At 37.5% G+C, this 19,351-nt stretch overlaps 4 protein-coding genes across 5 annotated transcripts; 1 reads left to right on the forward strand and 3 right to left on the reverse strand.

The window, feature by feature from the left end:
• Positions 1-518: 518 nt before the first annotated feature.
• Positions 519-3,598, reverse strand: LOC119998826 (probable protein phosphatase 2C 65). 2 transcript variants are annotated; one of them, XM_038846271.1, is made up of 5 exons: positions 3,062-3,595; positions 1,983-2,279; positions 1,757-1,874; positions 1,442-1,665; positions 519-1,191 (listed from the first exon to the last, which is right to left on the reverse strand). In XM_038846271.1, exons 1-5 carry the CDS (start codon positions 3,428-3,430, stop codon positions 724-726), a joined length of 1,476 nt encoding a protein of 491 aa, XP_038702199.1. In that variant the 5' UTR covers positions 3,431-3,595; the 3' UTR covers positions 519-723. The 2 variants fall into 2 exon arrangements, with proteins under 2 accessions (XP_038702199.1, XP_038702198.1); XM_038846270.1 differs by having other exon boundaries at positions 1,757-2,279; positions 3,062-3,598.
• Positions 3,599-5,233: 1,635 nt separating this feature from the next.
• Positions 5,234-7,521, reverse strand: LOC119998789. The gene has a single exon (XM_038846220.1). It carries the CDS (start codon positions 7,147-7,149, stop codon positions 5,602-5,604), a length of 1,548 nt encoding a protein of 515 aa, XP_038702148.1. The 5' UTR covers positions 7,150-7,521; the 3' UTR covers positions 5,234-5,601.
• Positions 7,522-9,550: 2,029 nt separating this feature from the next.
• Positions 9,551-10,794, forward strand: LOC119999021 (CASP-like protein 4B1). Its single transcript, XM_038846510.1, has 3 exons — positions 9,551-9,919; positions 10,010-10,145; positions 10,265-10,794. Exons 1-3 carry the CDS (start codon positions 9,666-9,668, stop codon positions 10,454-10,456), a joined length of 582 nt encoding a protein of 193 aa, XP_038702438.1. The 5' UTR covers positions 9,551-9,665; the 3' UTR covers positions 10,457-10,794.
• A 1,138-nt stretch (positions 10,795-11,932) lies between these two features.
• Positions 11,933-16,217, reverse strand: LOC119998886 (F-box/LRR-repeat protein 3-like). The gene is made up of 8 exons (XM_038846357.1): positions 15,471-16,217; positions 14,988-15,113; positions 14,686-14,790; positions 14,205-14,598; positions 13,999-14,128; positions 13,515-13,809; positions 13,171-13,422; positions 11,933-12,749 (listed from the first exon to the last, which is right to left on the reverse strand). The coding sequence occupies exons 1-8, from the start codon at positions 16,107-16,109 to the stop codon at positions 12,696-12,698; spliced, it is 1,995 nt and encodes a 664-aa protein (XP_038702285.1). The 5' UTR covers positions 16,110-16,217; the 3' UTR covers positions 11,933-12,695.
• Between the last annotated feature and the right edge of the window lie 3,134 nt (positions 16,218-19,351).

The following is a 19,351-nucleotide window of genomic DNA, read 5'->3' on the forward strand; positions in this document are numbered from 1 at the left end:
AAAGGGTAGTAACATACAAATCGGGCATTAAATCCGCAATGTTTGAGTTGTAATTGGGCTATTGAGTATTCGTCAACGACAGGCAGTTAAAAAGTCCATGGATCTGATCATGGACTATTTAGATGCGCCGCATTACAATGGGTAGGACAAAATTGCTCGGGCCTCCATTGATCCGCATAAGCAAAAACAATCTTTGAGGCTGTTGAGTGGCCACACCAACCCTGTCGTTGATGTTAAGACTCTATCCCTCATCATCGGATTGATATAACTCAATTGAATAAGCAAACGTTCGGTTTTTCTCACATAATCTACATGTTTTCTCGGCTTAAAAACTAGTGGCTTTTTTTTTTTTTTGTCATGAATATAACAGATCAAATGATCAGTTTTTTTGGTTCAGTTCAATTTTTAATGGAAAAATTTGTTATAGAAAATCGACAAATTTGTTCGGCTTCGATTTTGACGAGTTTTTTTTTTAATTAAATTTCTATGTCAAAAAGAAGTAATATCAAAGAAGAATCTAGTGGGAAAGAGTGCCAACACTTAAATGTGTGTGCCATTTGATTATAAGAACATATGAATTTACAATTTTTGATGTTCAATATAATGATCTTTCCATTCGATTCCTTTTTTTTTCCTTACAACAATGTTTGATCTTCTGTTTCTTCAAATTGTACAGACTCTCAAAGTCCCAAATCTCCCAGATAAAATCCCATTAGTAGATCATCATGAAGCTTCCATATCATCAAGTTCCTGCAATGTTTTCCTCCGAGTCAAAACACCAGGAGATCCATGGAGCTTTGTGATTGAATCTACCGTATTTTCTTCTTCTGGAGGACAAGCTTCTTCATTGGATGATAGAGTACTGGTCTTGTCATTTAGAGACTCGGCTGATTCTCTCTCACTTCTGAAGAATCGAGAGCTGTGGCAAACTGCAACCTCAGTGGAAGCAATGTCACCAAGCTGGGAGTGATCAGTAACGCTGGCCGGAGGTATTTCCGACAAAGATTTAGTTAACAAACGTCGGTTCTTGAAGAAAAAACATATAGCAGTACAGTCATCAACACTGCAACCGGGATGCTTGCTTCTCCATGTTTGAACAGCATGGCATACTAACAGTTTAGCAGCCATGGATCTCCTTTTCGCTGAAGCAACTATCTTTATTACCTCATTGTTAGTCAATATATCCCATACCTGCAAAAACAATATCCAGTGCTTAAGTTACATGTTCAAACGATGACATCGACATAACCAGTTTCCTTTCTATCAAGGATCTCGGTATTTTTTTGGTCCCATCTATCATGGACACACATGATTTCATATAAATCATGTGGGGCATGTGAGCCCACAATTTCACGTGTATTATGTGCGTCAATCTCAACATTCGGGATAGTTACAACAAAAAGTACTAGGATCGTTAGCATTTTCATTAATTTATTCTTACCCCGTCAGTTGCTAGAACCACAAACTCATCATCATCCGTAAGCTTTCTACTAGCAACTTTAGGGATTGAGGTGAGGCCGTAATCTTTCAAGCAAAAATCTCCGAAGCATCTAGACATTGCTAAGCCAGGATAATCTTCCTCTGGCATCCATATTCTGAACACATTTGGCTCTCTATCCATAGCAAAAACTCTGCCTCTGCAATTCTTTATTCTTTCTGCTTCACCTAATTAAGTTAACAACATCCCAAAGAAAGAGGTTATTTGGATCCAGAGCTTGATCATGCATGCCTTGTGTATATGAGAGAAAACACCTACTCTGAATATTTGGTTTCAGATCAACTGTGAGTTGGACGGGAACAAGTTGGTTTTCTTCACCTCGCGTGCAAAGAACTGCGCGAGAATCCCCCAAGTTGCCGATTACTAGGAGGTCTCCCTTAAAAATTGAAATCAACAGAAGAGAAATGAAATCAAATAAACAACAAGTTTTTTCCAAATGTTCTGAGAAATGTGCTCTAGAATGTAACTGGTGTTTATATAATACCTTCTTTACTATAGTTACAGCAGTTGAGCCGCTACAGAAGCTATCAATGCTGCAATCAAGGTTAAGTTCTTCATCCATTTCCCCGAAGGATCTGATAAAATTGTCCTCCCACTGCAAAAGGGACGGAACAACATCTTCAGCATCACAATTTTCGCTGTCATTAACTTGTGGCGATTTGATTGCTGAAGAGAGCATTGAGGGCAAAGTTTCACGAACAGAACGTGCGACCTTGTGACCTGAGGGACCATGACCATCAAAAACACCACAGAAGATCATACCTTTCTCGCCAGTGAAGTCCTGAACCAAGCTTGAAATTTTTAGTTTGGAATTGATAATGCAATACTGGAAGGAGGAAGGATACCAATAGCCTATCGTACAAAAGCCTAGGCAAAGGAACTTTATGTAAATGTAGCCTTCAAAGATTCATATGGCTACACACCACAGCTTATTAATTCAATCATCAATATCATAGGCAAGAAATGGTTCTATAATGGGGGAAAAGTAGGACAAACTTCCTATCTAATTCTCACATTCAAATTCCGGTGCATAATTCAATGGAATTATAGTTATCATTGTTCCTGATCAGCTAAATAGTGAAATTTTATGACAAGGAACTTCATAGGATAGCTTTGACTATCATTAACTAACGAAATCCACATTCCTCGTTATTAAAAAAAAAAAAGAATTCCAATGCAACACCATCTAAGCTTCTTTTTTCCAGATTTACCAGCGAAGCCAATATCTTGCTTTCTGGAATGGAAATGACAAGTTTTAAGATCATGGATGGCCACCCAATAGATATGATTCCCAGAGAAGCATACCAATGAAGAGATAAAACCCAGGATTACAATTGCAACCAGAAGAACAAAAGATGATTTACATGAATCTTTTAGGGCGAATAAATAACAGAGAGATGGCAAGAATCAATTCATTAGACAATGCTAACATTTAAATACCCATGGAGCATAAAGAACGAAGAAATGCATTAAATACCCACATAAAAAAACTGCAAGTATAGGAAGCAGAGATTTTTCACAATGATCATTCAATTAACATTAAGAAGAAAGATTCAAGTTTACCTCCCAAACAGTCATGGCATCTTGGTTGACCCCTTTTCTTCCTTGTTGGGTATACATGGATATGTACTTGGAAGATCCATGTAGCCTAACTCGGGCCCCACAATCTCCATTCCTCAAATCACCATCCTGATCACCATCGCCATATTCGATGTCATCTGTATGATCTTCTATGAAGCTAAAATGAGGTTCCTTGCTACAACAGGCGCCCATGTTTGGACCCGCAGAAGAAATGGCAACAAAAATCCCAATCCAGACACACCAAAATACAACAATCCCTCCCGTCCCAATAAACTTTCCTGCAAAATTATGCGGGAAAAAGGAAGGAAAACGGGGGATTTCTACCATGCACCCAAAAAGGCACAAATCCATAAAATGATGATGACCCCCCAAAAGAGGAGAATTCAAAGTTTACAGGTATTTATGTGTACTAAACCAGCACCGTAATCCAAAGGACAATAGATGACAAGAAAATTTTAGAAAATTATCAGAAAAGGACGGCGTGATCCTCGCTTGCAAATTGTGGGTGGGTTCTTAATAATATCTAAGCATAGTCAAAAGAGCTCTTTTCCAGTTTTCCCATTGTCTAATAAGAGAGACAAGAGTGGAAAATTATTTTCTTTCTTAAATTACTTAATTATCATTGGCTTTGATTTTCGAAATTCTTTTATTTTAAGGTGAAAATGGCAAACTCTAAAACTGTTACACGCTTTTTAGACTGAAGTGGCCTACGTAACTTTACAAGGAAACAACTACATATGAATAGAAATATAAAAATGATTCTAAATGATCTGAGTTTGATTTCCTAATCTCATTGATTTGCTTTATGGAGTATAATAAACTGATTAAACAACATCTACATAGTTTCTGATCCGTGTCCTGTTCCTCCATTGGCTTGGAAAACAGCCTTGCTTATTTAAAAAGAACCATTAAATTTATTTATGAAAAAAGAACATTAATATTAATTAGTGGTTGTTCCCGATCCGCAAAGACTGCACTGCAACCACAATGGTGTTCTTTTGTTGTGGCATAGAGGAGCATAAAGTGTTATTTGATGAGGCATGAAGAAATGAATAAATACAACAATGACATTTTGATTGTGGCATAGAGAGATGAGGGGATTTTAGTTGGTCTACATGTTGACCTCTTTTATCTTGATCGGACCCCACTTAATGCTATAAAATCAACAACAAATCTCTCATTCTCTATCATTTCTCTCTCTACAATTATAGCATGTCAGATATCCCTTCCGTCTCATACTATATCACATTAGTATATCACACTTCTCAAAGATTTCTAATGGCCCCAACGGCAGACCTATCACAAGGAAGGTTGCCCAGGTATGCTCCATCCGGCCTCTAGTTCAGTCTCCTTACTATCTCGAGAATTGGCACATGCTATCTCTGCATCACTTTGCACTTTTACGGGTTGATGTCAACGTGACAAAATAGCATGCATGCGTTTCAGTACTCATTGAAGTTGCTCAGAGTTTGTGAGGTTTGTGTTCGTGGGAACTGAGAGGTGGAAGGTCAAAGAAGAATGGAGGATAAAATTATTCAAGCTGAAAAGCATTCAAGGGAAATAGCCAAAAAAAAAAAAAGTTTTCAGTCCTATTTCCCAACACGTCAAACATAGACAAACAGAAATCTTGTTAACTTGTGATTAAACAGATTTCCCACCTCACAGTCAGAAAACAAGTTTAGGTAACAACATATGTTATTATGTAGCCAGGGAAACAAATAACATCCTATAATAATCACTTCGGAGACACGGTTGTTGCTATGGTTCAAGGGGTATATGTTCCCTGAAAAAGTGACCCAAAACCCTAACGCATAAAATGACATACTGCTATCTGCTAATCTCTGATTCTGCAGCTTCTTACAGGATTCTGGACACTGAATATATAGACCAGGTATGTGCCAATCATAGATTCCTCCCCATAGTCAACATGCAACAAGCACAGTAATAAGATGATAATACCAGTCCCACAAGAGTTGTACCAATCAGGAAACAAAATTTCATATGTGCTTCAAACTCCATGCCAAGTAATAAGGAAGTCAGATAGTATTGAAACTTCGTTTTAGTAGCTGGATTAGTAAACTTGCAAATATTTCAAAAACAACGAAGAGAACATGCGTTCAAACAAAAAGCACAAGCCCAGAATGCACATTCTCATGACTTCCAAAAGACAGTAAAACATAGGTAAAGCTGTCCTGAGATCACATTCTAAATATGAGAGTGGCAAAATAACAACTGTGAACCTTATATTTAACACTGATTTTTTTTCATCTCTCTAATTGTAGACTGCATAAAGTACATATTAATACATAAATCAAGGAGCCTAAGTAAAGAAGTTGCCTTTGGCCGCTGCTTGTCTGCTACTATTAAGCAAATAAATTTCTAAACAAGGGGAAATATCTTTAGAAAATACAACAGTGTCCCTTTGACTGTAAAAAAGGAACGAAACCAGACATCTATGTTTTTTCTTCTTCTTCTATTGAAAATTTCAATTTCAACATAAAAATGTAGAGAATAGTTACCAGTCACCACCACTGATGAACTAGCACTCCACTATATCTGAGAGAACTGAACAGGTCCAAGCACTGGCCATACGTGTTCTCATACTTTGAGCTCCTCTGACCAGGACAACACCTCTGCCACCTATTGTAATGGCACTCCAGAAAAATTTCATCTATCAAACAAATTGCTCCCGTCTCAAACAATCTTGGAATCAAATCAAATTCAGTTCCTTCTACATCCATTTTCATCACCACAAAGTCCCTCTCTTCCACTGTGTTCTTCAGCCAATTTGCAAAATCAAAACCCTCAATTTCATCAACTTCACCATTGGAGGTACCGCGCAACGAGGTTTTCACGGGCTGAATTCTTCCCATTCCCCTGCCCTTATCCATCACTTCTTTCCCAGGGTCTCTATTTACCTCAAAAGACAATGTCTCATTTCTCACCCATGCAGCATATGGTAACAACGTAATACCCTTTTTCAATTTGTACTGTTCATGAAAGGTCTTATCAGCCTCAATTGCATACACATCAAAAGTATGGTTCTGTTTTGGGTATTGCTTCTTGAACCAACTCCCAATACTAGAGCCATAACTTCGAGCTCCAACATCAATATACACATATCTACTCTTAAAGCTAATATCTGCCATTGACGGTAAATACTTTACATTCTTTATGTTTCTCTTTAAAGTAATCCAAGGCTTCAAGGGCTCCTCCGAAATCAAAGGCTCCGCTTTCCGCACCAAATCTCGTTTATGTGCAGGAACTAAGCACTTATTTTCCCCTTCTTTTGAGCCATGACCGAGAACAAAATCACCCTCTTTCTTCAGTACAATCTCTCTAAAATTAGGCATTGACAAACCGTAACCCTCTATATCATGATATTTTACCAATTTAAAAGAATGGAACAAATCAAGAAACGAATTGAGACTGTATGTATCATTAACACTCACGTGGACCACCATAAACCCTTCGGGTTTGAGCGTTCGTGCGATCTCAGCCGCAACAGCTAACGGCCGAGGAGACTTGTTGATTCCGCCCCCACCGCAGAAAATAAAATCGAAGGTATTGTTCTCGAACGGTATGCGATGCGCCTCACCCTTAATGACTAGAGGCTTCGACGCCTTCTTGAAAATTCCAACGGAGTCCTCCACTCCAATCTCCTTCAACGAGAACACGTCCTGCCCGGATGCGCTCTCTACGCACAAGGACTTCGAAGTGGGAGCAAGGTAACCCTCGGTAATCAGATCTTGAAAAATCGAGGAGTAGAATTGGACCGCCTTGATCCAGTCCTTGCTAGTATAGAGATCACCGCCAGAGGGACCAACCGAGGTGGATCTAAAGGCTTTGTTCGCGGTGCCAATTGCGGAAGCTGCTCCGGTGCCAACGGAAGGGATTATGAGGTTGAGATCCTCCGGCAGAGAGAAGAAGCAAAAGTCGCGACGATCACAAGATTCTCCCGTGAGCGTCACAACGTATGCGAAACGGAGGACGACGATGAAAACACCGAATAAGAACACCCGCCCCAAAATGTTACTCAGAAAGCTGTGTTTGCCTGTGTTATGTTCCATGAGAGTAGAAGAAAAACAAAATTGAAAAAAAAAAAAAAAAAAAAAAGGACTGCCCTTCCTTTGTTCGTTAACAGGTTCCTAAATTTAGTAAGAGAGACAAGGGACGGATTTGATTAGCGAGAGCAGAATCGGGCAGAGGTGTGGTTGGCACCGATTAGGGTTTTTCTCTGGGAGATAGTGGCGGAGAAATGAAAATAGAGAGGGAATTCATAGGCAAAACGGGAAAGCATGCTGAAGATGCTTGCAATTGGAAGCTATGGAGAGTGGGAAGACATTGTGGGCGATGAGAGCTTCTCTTGTGACGTGCGTGAGCCTATCACTCGCCTGAAGTAAAATTCCCTCTCATATCTGGTGAGTGAGGTGTTCTGGGCTTATAGCAGAAGAAGAGGATAAATGGCGATTGACTTCAACAAGAATGCCGCGTGGTAACCGGAATCGCCGGTTACCAGCTAAATTAACGCAGAAAGAAAGAAAAATGACCTTCTCTTGTTGAAAGGGAGACAGGCTAATTATATCCACATTCGCTTTCACTTTCCTTTCTATTCATAATGTACATCGGGTTATCGGGTTGGCCCGAACTTATTTTCTCAGCCCGATAAATACTTAATGACAATGTTATTAAAACCGTGTTGAACATCGATTCCGGACAAGAGATCAAGTCACTAGTTTAACCAATGAATCATTAATCAATCACAAATATACTTAAAAATAAAAAACATTATAATTAAATTTAATGTTAAAAAATAAAAATAAAAATAATAAACCAAAATAATAAAATATGATCATCCAAAATAAATTTATATGTAATATCAACATTTGATGGCCGAGTAACAAGGTTTCTGGTCTGACCAAGCGACACCGTCTAATTTTTATAACACTACTCAATAGGGTCGGGTTTTGTGTATATGTTTCTCGTTATTTAGACATGGCATATTATATATTAACATGGTGTATCATAACTAATAATATGATGGTGTGTGATAATTATTTGAAATGCGAGTTATAAATTTGCTATTTTCATCTCTAATCGCTCAAAAGCTATGAATGCTATGATTATGGTCACCATATTATGACTAAGATATACCAAAACCATCGATTATTTTTTGATGCATTAAGGTGAAAAAATAAAAATAGGAAATTCTTTTTTTTTTTTTTAAAGAGGTCGGGCCCATATTGGCCCATACAAGAAGCTCTTATAAATTTGCAAAAGGAACCAATTCCACCAGACTGAGTAATCCTAGTCAACTCGGCGTAGAAAGACAAGAGGCACCACGTTTTAAATGGAGTGATCTAAAAGAGAAGGCTTTTATCAAAGCAAGAAAGCAAGAGGCCCCACGTTTTAAATATTCCATATTCGTTCTTTCGATATGGATTGATATCAATCATCTTACTTACACCTATGCCAAAGAGGGAACTTCCAAAGTTTTCTCCATTATTCTTTTTTAAAGTTTTTTCTTTATTTCTTATTCCGCTAGCTAAAAAGAATATGATTGAGGCGATGGTTTTCTTCTTATCCGCATCAAACATTCCTCTAGCAATCATTGATGATATGATAAATGGTTGGATGGAGGACTAGCTGTGTGGGCCTCGTTGCGGTGTTGTTGGTCCAGCTCATCTCTTAACACATAATTATCTAATAGCCAGCTGGCCCAGCTCAGCTCTTGACAGCATTGCACGATATATGAACAAAAGTAGAACAATTGAGGGCCCATCCATGTTAGTGTTGGGTCGTTGAATGGGGACAGCACAACTATACGTAAGTTTATATATAAACATACCTAAGTTTTATTTCTAAAAGCATATATTAACTTGATGTTGTTATTAAAGCCTAGGTCAAATTGACTAAAAAGACTTTTCTTAATTTAGACATATAATTGACATTATGTTATTAAAACCTTAACATTTTGTTCAATGTTTGTTAGGTTATGTTGGATTATACAAGTTAGAATTGGTAAATTAATGTTGATATTGATTATGACAGGATCAAGTTATGATTGGATGGATAAATGCCAAGATTGATCAGGACGGGTCCTGACCTGACCTAACCTGGCCCTACGGAGGGAAATGGTGTAAAAGTTGCCCTGATGCATGGAGCGGGGCGGCCATGATCTGCACTCAACACCACCTACAGGCTACAACACCTGAAGGGCCAAGTTGGTCATGGTAAGCCAACGAATTACGAGATCTTTCGTGGATTCCAAATTTGAACCTTAGGCCTACCAGTCCAGCCCAGATTTATCTTTCTGCGGAGAGGCCCCAGGCCCAACGAAGGACCAACGGAAAGTTAGTTACTCGTACGACAAAAGCCAATGGATTCACGCCACATCATACTAAAGTCTCGTTCTTTTTTCTTTCCCTCGCGCGATCACGTGTCAAGTAACAAATGATAAAAAAAGAAAATTAAGAGTGAAAGCATCGCCAAGACGACGACTTATTATTTGCTTCGAAGAAAACGTATCAGAGTTTCAATTCTCAGACATTGTTGTGTTGGCTTCTTGAATCCTAAGAAAATTGTTATGTCCGAACATGATGGGAACCAAGTAACGGCGCCACCTACGGCAACGCCAGAGTCGGGAATGGAGGACCAGGAGCCGGGGACGGGGTTTGGAGTATCCGCGATCACGAGGCGGTGGAGGAGAGAAGACTTGCTGAAGAGAGGGGGTTTGGCTTTGAGAGGAATTGGTTTGTTATTCTCTTTGCTTGCTTTCATTATTATGGCAAGTAACAAGCATGGAGATTGGATGGATTTTGACAAATACGAAGAGTACCGGTAATTCAAATCATATGAATGGCATTAGTGGATCTGGAAATTGATTAATCTTGATTAATTATGACTCTGATCAATTTGGGATTTTAACAGATATTTGTTAGGGATTGCGATTTTGTCTACTTTGTACACGGGAATACAAACGCTCCGGCACGTCCACGAGCTTTCCACCGGTAAAAGTATGCTCCAGCCGCGGACGTCTGCCCTAGTTGATTTTGTTGGAGATCAGGTTTTTATATTTCACTTTGTTATATCTCGACTTGTTTGGTTGCTGAGAAAAATACTAGGATGAGAAAGGAAAATCAAAATTTTGATCTTTTCCTTCGCTTTTCTTTGTTCTAAAATCGGATCATAGCATACTTGTTGATATCTGCATCGTCGACTGCAATTCCCTTGACAAATAGTATGAGAAGAGGAGCTGACAACATATTCACAGATTCCTCTTCAGCGGCCATAGGTATGGCTTTTCTTGGATTCTTCTCCTTGGCTTTGGCGGCTCTCATTTCTGGATATAAATTATCTGCACGACCCTATCTCTAATAAGTCATTAAAAAGTGAATTCTTCCCGTGGGTGACGGAGGAATCGAAGGTCCGGCCATTGCCACTGCTATAATAAGGTCTGGAAAGCACCTTCTCGCCCACATTTGTTGATGTCCGAGAGCATCTTCCATTCTCTGTGCTCCTAGCTGCCTAAGGTCTTTTGTCCGGGCTTTCTACTGTAAGTAAAATTATACTGTGTTAAACAAAGAACAACAGTGGGGTAAAACCCAGCACTTTATTCTAATCATTTACATCTTTTTTTTTGGCTATGACGAATTGTGAATTTATGATTATGTGTTTCCTGTAAAAAAAAAAAAGTGTTGACAAGGAATTTTTTGTTATTTGAAGTCCTTTATGCAAATTAGCATCAATTTGCGGGTGCCCCAAGAAATTAAAAAGTCATTGAAATCTTAAAATGTCATTTTTGTTACCTTCGGTCAATCAATTTGTCACATACGCGGATTGGGCTCAGATGGCTCCACAATTAGTTTCAAATTATAGAGTTTATAATTGGAATCTAATGACTTGAGAGATGTGCCACATCACAATATATTTTTGTTTTTTCATTTTTAAAATTTGTATAATTTTTTCTTCATCATTGGATATGAATTGTAGACTCTAGGGAATTGCGGAGCCCCAAATCCGACTGATTGACTCACCGCAAGTACTAAAAATCTGCTCCAATTATCAAAATGGAACAATTTTAATGAAATATGGCATATTTGTCAATGATTACATGTTGTATTAACCCAAGAGAAATCCATTGGTACAATTAAACCTCTATAAATCAATACCTTTGGTGCCATACGAATTTATTAATTAATTGAAATATTATTTAATCGATAAATTAATAATTAATTTCTACATTAATTAATAAAAAATTAATTTATCAAGGTATATTTCTATTTTTTTTCTTTCAAAACATTGTATTGTGTATTGTGATTATATGAATATTACCTAATTACCGATTTACGAATTATCATTATTTTATGTATACTTAATTAATTTGTTTAACTAAAACAAGTTCATTAATGTAATTAGCCTTGTTAAATAGAAGTCATTGATCTATACATTTTTACAATAAACTAAAATTATATTCGATGTACACTTAAAATTAATATACTTCATGTAACACAGTACCATAAACGGTAAAAATTAACACAGTGACTTTCTCATCTCAAAAGTCTAAAGAAATCACTAATGACAGATGAAATGCGTAAAGCATTATATGAGTACAATATAGAAAATTCAACTTGCACCCAAAATCAATTGCAACAGGGATTGTCAGAAAAAGTTTATCCTGCAAGTGAGCCAAGCAACAGTATCAAATACTAACAAGAACTCATCAGATTACCTGTCACCAAATATTGAGAAATCTGATTTCAACAATCACATTGCATAAATGGTCGCCGGACAACGGAGAAGGGTGGTGTCCGGTTGGGTGGAAAGGTGGGAGAGAGGGTTTGGGTGAAAAAATTAAAATTATGTGAATTTATTTTGTAATTTGAGACATTTTGAGTGCTTTTTTAAAATAAAAATTTACTGGGTAAACTTTATAAGTACATATTTTTGACACGCTAAACATTTTTGTCAACGCACCTCACTCACCTTACCTCAGTAGGCCAAAAACTCAAAATAAACACACTCCCCAACGGACCCAATTTTACTCTTTGAAACAGAAACAATTTCTTGGCCCAATCATAAAAAAGCCCTTAAGCAGCCTTCTCTGGTAGAGGACTGGACCATTCAGCCCATTATTGAGGAAGCTCGGAAATCGGATCTCTCTCCCAGGCAAGTTCAAAATGACAATGCGTACATGCGAACAGGCTCAACAATGCCTGGACCGATCGTCTGGCCAAAGGGCTGCTGCTGGGTCTCACTCTGGTAGCATTCCCATGTGTTTTCTTCATGATCTTCTACAGTGGTTGGAGGGTGATTTGATCTCTCCACCACATCGATTTGGGTTTCGACCTCATCGATTTGTATCTCTCTTTTTCTAGCTGCCATATAAAAAAAAATGAAAAAAAAACTTTCATCCCTTCCACTTCCAGACTCCAGGAAGGAATTCCCATCCAAAGCATTAAAATGTTGTCAGCAACCAGTGACAATGAATTCATTCCCAATTATATCAAACAAATCTCACATGCCAAAATGCTAAGGACTTCGTCACTTGCACGGGGGAATCTACATTTGCCAGTAAGAGCTTATCAACCATAAAAGGAGGACCTTCGAAAATTCTCTAGTGAACAATATCTTCGACTTGCAATTTCCAGCACTTTGGGTCTAGTTCAGGCTGTCAACAACATAAAAGCGATGTCAATAACATGATAAAATCGCTCAAATCATCAGACTGGTTAATATCAACGAGTTTATCACATACAAACTTAGTCTATCTCACTCAGTGATGCTTATAGTAATTCTATCTCTTTTCTTTTTTTGGAGAAGGTGCAACAACTCCGAGGTTGGGCCCCATTGGACCCAACCCTGCAGGTGCCCTTCCCTTTTTTAGAAAGCACAGTTGCAAAACCACAAGAAATCATGGAATATCACCTTGAATTTCAAGTAACATCTTGCAGTCAAGTATTTCGAAAGCAGTCTTAAGATATCATAACATCGAACTGTATGTAGAGAGTAACTACAAAAGATATATATATGAAGATTGTCGACTAAAATGCTCAGATTGAGAAAGACCCTATGTCATGTCAAATGTGTACCTGAAATACTTTATCTCTCCATTCAAATACGCAACCGCGCGCTTCTAAATGTTCAAAAATCAGTTGTGGTAAAAGCGGTTTAAAAGATGCATGAAGCTTCACTTTTGTTAGCCCTACACACGCTAACAGGGCAGCGGCCAGTCCACTTGGAGTCAAACCCTTCAAATGCAAGACAGTCAGGTTCTGTAGGCAGCTGATGCTCGCAAGGGACAAAAGCCCCATATCCGTAACTGAGCTATATGACAAAGTAATCTGCAAACAAAAATGCAGCTATTGCACTTCAAGATCTGATTTTTGTGCATCATGTTTATAACAAGTCATGAGAAAAACGGGAGGGTAAGTACCTGTTTGAGATTTTGGGAGAATTGAGCAAGTGGAATCATTCCAGCATCATCAATGCTGAGACACTTCTTTACGTCAAGCTTGATGAGTTGTTTGCATCCCACTGCAATGGCTGCTAGACCCAAAGATGTTATAAGAGGGCAGCCTCGACTTTCAAATGTATTCAACCTCAAACATTTGGACAACGAATGTAGGGATCGATCAGTGATGTCATAACAGTAGGACGTATTAATCATTTCAAGGTCAGGGCAACCACGAGCAATTGCTAAGATACCTATATCCGTTATTCCAGCTGATCTGAAAAACAGTAACCACAAGTTAGTCTTATGACAGTTATTCATAAACAAAGGCAATCCCTAAAACATTCCCCCTAATATTCTAGGATTTTGTCATGAATCAAACAAGATATCGAACTATAAGACAGATTAATCTCAGCTATACAAAATAAGATAACAAAATAAAACATCTGCTGTAGGTTATTATTACCTATACAAATCGAGCTCTTTAAGTTTTGGACAACACATTCCAACATGAGCAAGCCCAGCATCAGTTATGTTTAAGCAAATTCCAAGTTTTAAGATGGAGAGATTGGAACACCTAGCAATTGATTTCAGACCTGCATGGAGAAAGAGGATAAGTATGCCAACAAGTCAGGAAGTTCTAATTCACACTATAATGGCGAAAGGGAAAACCTTCATCATCAATCTCATTATCTGTCACATCAAGCTCCTCCAGAAAACGACATCGCTCTCCAATCAAGACATAAGCTTCTCTAGGGACCATTGTGCACGACTCCATTCTTAGTGAAACAAGATTAGCGCATGAACTTGTTATATGTGCAATGGCAATATAAGTAATCTTCCGACAACAAGTGATGTGCAGCTTCCTTAAATCTTCATGTTTTTTAATGAGGAAGGATAGACCATCGTCAGTAATTCCTGAACATTTACTCAAGCTCAGTTCTCTTAGTGACATGGGAAAACTTCCGATTGCCTTCAATACATCACAAGTGACCACTGCGCCATCTAGTCTGATAGATTGCAGCACAGACAGCTTTTTCAAACTATCAACAAGAGAAACCGTGACCTGGACCAGATCCATCAGCACCTATTAATGAAAGATCTTAGAGGAAAACCTCTCAAACGGAGTATCAAAAAAAAAAAACCAACTTACAGGAGAGCCATAGCCTAATGTTAGCTGTTGTAGAGATTCAGCAGCACCAATTAGAGAAGACAAACCAACATGACTGATATTATGGCAATTTGACATATCAAGTAACTGTAAAACCAGGAGGCTATTGTCAGATAAATGTACAGAAATCAACATTCAGTAACCTAGGCAACGAACTTCCCACGTGATACTCTTCAAAGATAATATATCTAAACTGAATTCTATGAGTTCCAAAAGAAAAGGTAATGCATTACTATTAAAGTTTTTGCACTTAATGCTATTTCAGGTTTTAGATCAGAATCTACCTTCAGAGACTTGCATCTGTGTCCAATATCTGCAAGGTTGTCGTCGTCAATGCAAAAGCATCCTTCTAGAATTAAGTCTTCAAGATATTGTAGTTTCAAGATGGATGGCAAGCATTCATTTGTTATCTGCACGATATGCAAACATGAACAACCTTAATTAGTGCTACAACATCTTCAATTGTCGCAGACAAGCGTTCAATTCTGATGAAATTCCACCAAACCATAAGTTCAAATCACAGTAATAATCTCCACCAAACAAAATCAATTTTACAAGACAAAATGGCTAATGAGATACTGAGATAGTATAAAGAAATATGCACAAATGCCACAATCAGTTGAAACAGAACAATATGACAAAATTATATCCAGCCAAAGAAAATAAAAAAACCAGAATAGACGCAAATCAAACAAGCACATCAAAATTCCATACGAAAATCGTTTATTTTTTCTTTCAATTTCGCACATCAAACAAAGAGGAATTACCGGCAAGCAGGAGAGATCCAAATAACGAATCTCTTTACACTTAAAAGCGATCAACTCCACCCCCAAATCACCGACACCCAAGCACCATTTCAAGCTGAGTAACCTCAACTTCTTACAACCCACAGCGATACATCCAACTCCCATATCTGTGATTTTCTTGCATCTCACCAACCAGAGCTTCTCAAGATTCTTCGCCTCTGCAATATTAGCCAGGGCCGAGTCCTGAAGTTCTTTAGAATTCGATAAATCAATCTCCACGAGATTCTTGCAATTCTCAGCCAAACTCAACAACCCACTACCCGAAAAGAACCGAGAACGGGAGAGATCGATGGAACGGAGCGTTTTTTTGTATGTTTTTGCAACGATTTCCAAGGAACTGTCGTTCACTCGTGGGCAGAGTGTCAGATCGATGTGGGCGACATTTGGGTACCGATTGAGGGTTCGAAGGAGATGTTCTTGACGCAGCGGCTTGAGGGTCCTTCGATGTTTGGATTCTATATTGTAAAATGACTTGCAAACCAGAGAAAATGCCTTCTTATCAAGAGGGTTTTGGTTAAGTAAATCTAGAATTGTGAACATGATTTCATCCGAAAGGAGATCGAAGAGATTGATGATTTCATAGCTCTTTTGCCTCTTCATGTTGGTGTTAGGGTTCTTTGGGTCCTGGAGATAGATGAGGTGGGGAGAGCAGGAAGAGATGAAGATGATAGATATTGTCAGAGAGGTATACGAGATATTGAAGTAACCGTAAACAGAAAAATAGTGGGTGTGGGTGAGGAAGTTGACGGGGAATTCAAATTACTAATATATCCTTATGGTGTTTTATAATATTATATATTTCTTGCTTATTGTTCACTTCTGATCAGACGAAATTGCCCTTGGATAGTAGATGACTCATATTATATCTAAACCGAATTCTTGCGGAATACAAGGTAGTATCATTTCAAATTTGGATATCAAGGAAACTGAAGAATATAGTAGCTAAAAAATAATGAAAAGATTAAACTTATATAAACTTGTCCATGTAAAATTGTGCTCAATTAAGTCGACAGTTAAGGTCCAGGCTGTGACTTAGATGACGAACCTTGTATTCCGCAAGAACAAAAGGAGGACGGTCCTTGGCAGCGCAGAAGACTCTGATGCTTAAGTAAGTAATTTTTTTAAGAGTAAATTGAGAGTGTGAATTTTCAATTCATAATGTCTACATATCTAAAACGGAATATTCCTTTCTATAGTGATTGTGACATGGGTGTTGAAATTTTAGCAAACTCCCCCGCCACTCTATATCAATGGGAACTTATTATCATTAGGATTGTTGGGATCATGCATATGCTTTTTCGTTCTCTTGATTCAACGAATTCCTTTCTTCTTGGGTTGACTTCGACAAAAAACCTTCTTCCCTTGCGAGTTTTTTTCCCCCTCTATTTGTCATGTCAATTTTTCTTCATCCACAAAACTTATTCATGAATTTTCGGTTTTAGCATCATTTCAAATTTAGTAATGAAGTTTCTCAAAAAAAAAAAGAAAAAAAGAAAAATGGAAATGAAGTAAATTGAAGAGTCCGAACATATTAACATTAGTAAATCTTTTTTGTTTTTGAATATTTATGTGGTGACATTATTAAGGTCTTATTTATGAAGATGTGAGGGTACTACAGTCATTCTACAGAGAAAGAAAAACAGGTCATCCGTACGGAAGTACAATAAGGACGGAGTCACGGAAGGAAAAAAGAGAAAGGGGCCGGTCCAGCGAGGGTAATTTGGTCATTATATACAGATAGTGGAAGCCATTTTCTATTCTCATCTGGTGCAGGAGGTATGCGAGGAAGGACAGATTCAAGTGCGGACGGTACGTACAAAAATTTGACCAAACACAAAATAAATTAAAATATTCCCAATTTGGGTCACAAACAAAAAGAAAAAAAAAAAAATAAAGATATTCCGGTAAAGTTATTGTCGCCGTACTTATAGTTGTCACTTTGCTGGTACCAGCCTTACTCAGATAAGAACGGTATGAAGAAACGAGTAGTCTCCGTGTTGGGTCCCACCTGTTAGGTCTTGACTGGTAGTGATATGATAGGTACGCATTTGCTTTCGTTGTTATTGTAAAATGACTTTATTGCCCTTATTCGTAATTGCGATTTAGGGGAGAAGTCTCTGGAAGGGGAGGGTATGGGGTGTCATTTCACATGTATGCAATGTAGCTTTTCATTTGGGGTGGGGGGATATGGAATCCTACAAGGCCATATATGGAGATAATATCCATATTCCTTAAGAGCATTTACATTAATTGTATTATTGAATCGGTTCTCTATTTTACTCACTTATTATATCAACTTTTAATAATTTACGGTATGAATATGAGAGCTCTGCGATTCGTTTATAAATTGAATACAATGGTTTGATAGGTGTGCATCACACCATATTTTTATTTTTAAAAATTGTTTGTCTTTTTCTCAACCATTAAATATTTAGATGTAAATTGTAAACTCTAAGGAATTGCGGAACTCACAAATCCTTACGAGATATATATTCAAATTGACCTGCAATCGTCACTATTCCAATCTCTAAAATATTAATTTTTCATCTTTTATTATATATATTTTTTGATTTCAAAATGAAATTATTCACGAATTATATTATAATTTCTATATTATCTTCAGATTAAAATAATTAAAATAAATTTTTTTTTTTTTGAGTACAAGTACAAACACAATATACGACACACCACCAGATCAAGCCTCTGAAAGTACAGGTGTCAACAGGCCCCACGCAGGAGGCACAAATCAAGCCCACGCAGGGGCAGACTATCAAGCCCACATAGGGGCAGACGAAGCCCACACACCTCCTTGTAAATATTCGGAGGAGGTGAGACTAGAACCCATGACCTCAGTCAGGGACATGCAAAGTCATTGCCACTCAACCAATAGCTCATTTGCAAAATAATTAAAATAAATTAATAAAAGCAAAATCAAGTAAACACATTCATCATCATCATCTAACTATTTATTCCAAAAGTTTGGGGTCAACTATATTATTATATGAGAAAATCAACGGGAATCCATTACGTGGATTCGTTTTCGCCATTCATTTATATATTAGGATGATATTTTCATAAACTCTTATTAAATCAATATATATCCTTTGTTACTACCTTAAATAATGTATTTTTAGGTATTTCTCTTCATTTCATACTTTTTCCTATATAAATTCTCTTGATTATCCTTACTATCTCACTGACATCTCTACGTTGTACATGCTCATACAATTTTAAACCATTTTTTGAGTTATCTTTAATTTGCACTACTCCTGCGTTAGATCTTATTATCTCATTTTATTTATCATATTTTTATCGTACGTGCGCCACACATCCAACGAAACATTCACATTTATTTGATATTTGTCTCTTAATAACCCCAAACTCATAACCATACATCATCGCGGGTCGTATAGCCAACCTATAGAATTCTCCCTTCAATCTTAAAATAAATCATTTTTCTCACATAAAATCTCGAATGCACTCCTCCGCTTTATCCACTCGTTTCAATCATATTAGCTACATCGTCATCGATGTCTCATTCATATTTGAAAAATGAGCTAAAATATTTAAAAAGCTTACTTTTTCTTACTTCTCTCATTTAATTTAATTGTTTGTTCACTCTCTTGTCTGTTTTTATTAAAATTACATTTCCTATATCTATCTTCGCCCTATTTAATTACATTCCTTAAGCTCTCAAGCTTATCCCCCCATCTCGAGTTTTGGAGTGGCTGATTAGATTTACAATTAAAATTCCTAGAGTGACTGATTTCAACCGCTATCACATGCTATTTTGGAAAAAAATAATTAAAATTGACCAAATAAGGAAATTCAACGGTAAGTTT

This window comes from Tripterygium wilfordii, chromosome 5 (assembly GCF_013401445.1).
Source record: "Tripterygium wilfordii isolate XIE 37 chromosome 5, ASM1340144v1, whole genome shotgun sequence".
Lineage (NCBI taxonomy): Eukaryota > Viridiplantae > Streptophyta > Magnoliopsida > Celastrales > Celastraceae > Tripterygium > Tripterygium wilfordii.